Source organism: Camelina sativa, chromosome 12 (assembly GCF_000633955.1).
Source record: "Camelina sativa cultivar DH55 chromosome 12, Cs, whole genome shotgun sequence".
Lineage (NCBI taxonomy): Eukaryota > Viridiplantae > Streptophyta > Magnoliopsida > Brassicales > Brassicaceae > Camelina > Camelina sativa.
In genome coordinates, this window is record NC_025696.1 from 21,395,570 (window position 1) to 21,397,666 (window position 2,097).

General features: G+C 36.5%; 1 protein-coding gene across 4 annotated transcripts; it reads right to left on the reverse strand.

Annotated features, from left to right (window-relative positions):
• LOC104732392 (protein kinase 2B, chloroplastic-like) lies at positions 548–2,049 on the reverse strand. Of its 4 annotated transcripts, none has more exons than XM_010451929.2 (5): positions 1,891–2,049; positions 1,641–1,779; positions 1,479–1,545; positions 1,138–1,398; positions 548–1,038 (listed from the first exon to the last, which is right to left on the reverse strand). In XM_010451929.2, the coding sequence occupies exons 2-5, from the start codon at positions 1,641–1,643 to the stop codon at positions 662–664; spliced, it is 708 nt and encodes a 235-aa protein (XP_010450231.1). In that variant the 5' UTR covers positions 1,644–1,779; positions 1,891–2,049; the 3' UTR covers positions 548–661. The 4 variants fall into 4 exon arrangements, with proteins under 4 accessions (XP_010450231.1, XP_010450232.1, XP_010450230.1 ...); XM_010451930.2 differs by having other exon boundaries at positions 1,506–1,545; positions 1,872–2,049; XM_010451928.2 differs by having other exon boundaries at positions 1,872–2,049.

The window sequence follows — 2,097 nt, forward strand, 5'->3', positions numbered from 1 at the left end:
TCTCACATTCACTCTAAAATTCTATTAATTACAACCAAACAAATCTCTCTCTGTTGTAACTCTTTTATCTTCTGCAAAGGCTCCATCTTCTACTCCTTATAGTTTCTAAGTAGATATTACAGGATACCTTAAGCAATCATGAGGGACCTAAACTTGCAAAACTGGCTACACTCAAGTGATAGCGACAGAGAATTAGTGATGATGAAACTATTATGGAAAGAGAATAAAAGTGGAATTAGTGATGATGAAACTATTAGGAGAAGTGGGGTATTGACGGCGAATTGATAGCTCTGTTAAATTTGGATTTACGAGAGATATGATTAATGTTAATTAGTGGTGGTTAATTTGATCGGGGCGTTTTGGTTTGGATTAGACTTCTCTTTTCGTCTCTCCATGCAAATAGTTACTAGTACATATACAATCCACATATGTGTAGACTATGTACATGTTCTTATATACGTACATTACACATAACAATGATCATGATGACTGTGTATAATTAATAGCCACTAACTGAATGAGGTATGGTTAAAATCTTAATTATAGATCATGGCCAAGCTTTTTTTATTCTTCTATATTATCAATGACGTAACCAAAAAAAAGTTTTTATATTCCATTTCCACAAAAGAAACGATCCAAAAGCCAAAGAGATTTTGAGTCCTTAATTAGGGTGTCTGAGAAACCGTTTGGAAGAAGAGTTAGTAGCAAAACCTCTGCTTCTACTCTTTCGATGTCTTGGAATTGTAACTTTCTCAAGAAGAGACAAGACCTCAGGCATCGATGGTCTACCTTTAACCTCTCCAATACATTGTAAAGCCAAGAAAGACATCATAAACGCTGCTTTCTGAGGGTATTGACCCACAAGCTTCGTGTCCATTATCCTAAACACTTTTCGCTTGTCTCGCAAGTAAGGTGTCGCCCATTCCACTAAATATTCTTCTTCTCGAGCTTTAGTTTTGTCTATTGCTCTACGTCCAGATAGAATCTCTAGCAAGACTACACCAAAGCTGTAGACGTCACATTTCGTTGTTAGATGACCTGACAGAGACCAAAAGCAGAGACCAATCAATGTGTTTTAGAAATTTCATGTTTTGTTAGTTGAAATTGGAACAAATGAACCATCAAACAAAAAGAAACCTGTTGCTAGATATTCTGGAGCTGCGTAACCTTCTGTACCGATGACTTGGGTTGTCACATGTGAACGGTTGTCTTTTGGACCTTCTTTCGCCAATCCAAAGTCTGAGAGTTTTGGGTTGAATCCTGAATCAAGAAGGATATTTGCTGCTTTGAAGTCTCTGTAAATGACTTGATCCTTAGCTTCGTGCAAAAAACAAAGCCCTCTAGCAGCACCAATCGCCTCTTTCATACGCAGTGACCAAGAAAGCACATTAGAACCCCCTAGAATAAACAAGATTCATCAGGTCATGAACAATGCCAAGTAACATAAACATAAATGTTGGATCTTAATTCTTACTTACTTTCAAACAAATGATTTTCAAGACTACCATTAAGCATATACTCGTAAACCAAATGAATGCTTTTGCGCTGTCCATAACAAAAAGAAAGACATCAATTGTTCTTCCAATCAATGTGTCATTTTAGCAAGAACCACACTATCTCAGAAGTTTCTGGTTTCATACCATTTTGCAACAAGTCAATACCGCGACCAAGTGCTTCTAGAGATGTCGGGTAAGAAATAGTTTTTCCCTCCTCACCATTATTCTCACCAGGCAATAAAGGTCTAACTCTACAGAACACACGTATATTGCCTTTCAATTCCTGCAACATGAGAAATAAACCAGGATCAGTCAAGCTTTACACACATAGGGGACGAAAAAAATGTGACAGAGGTTTAGTTAAGTGAATTATACAAGAATGGTATTGTGCAACTTCTTCCGTAGTTTTTCCCCTTCAACGAGTTTAAGTTCTGCTTCTTCTACTCGACTTTTCAGATCGATAATGCTTTGCTTCTGGTCTTCAAACTCATTTATTTTCTCAAAAGTAGTTAGATCAGACACCTAAACCATAAACAATCCAAAAATGTTATTAAAAACATAAGAGGTTGTGAAATCTAATAGATTCATATGTTATATGTGT

Excerpts from the sequence above, each read along its gene's own strand:
- LOC104732392 (XM_010451929.2), bottom strand. Across the intron at positions 1,399-1,478 it reads TGAAAATCATTTGTTTGAAA|GGGGTTCTAATGTGCTTTCT; the intron begins GTAAGTAAGAAT and ends TGTTTATTCTAG. Across the intron at positions 1,039-1,137 it reads TCCAGAATATCTAGCAACAG|GTCATCTAACAACGAAATGT; the intron begins GTTTCTTTTTGT and ends GGTCTCTGTCAG.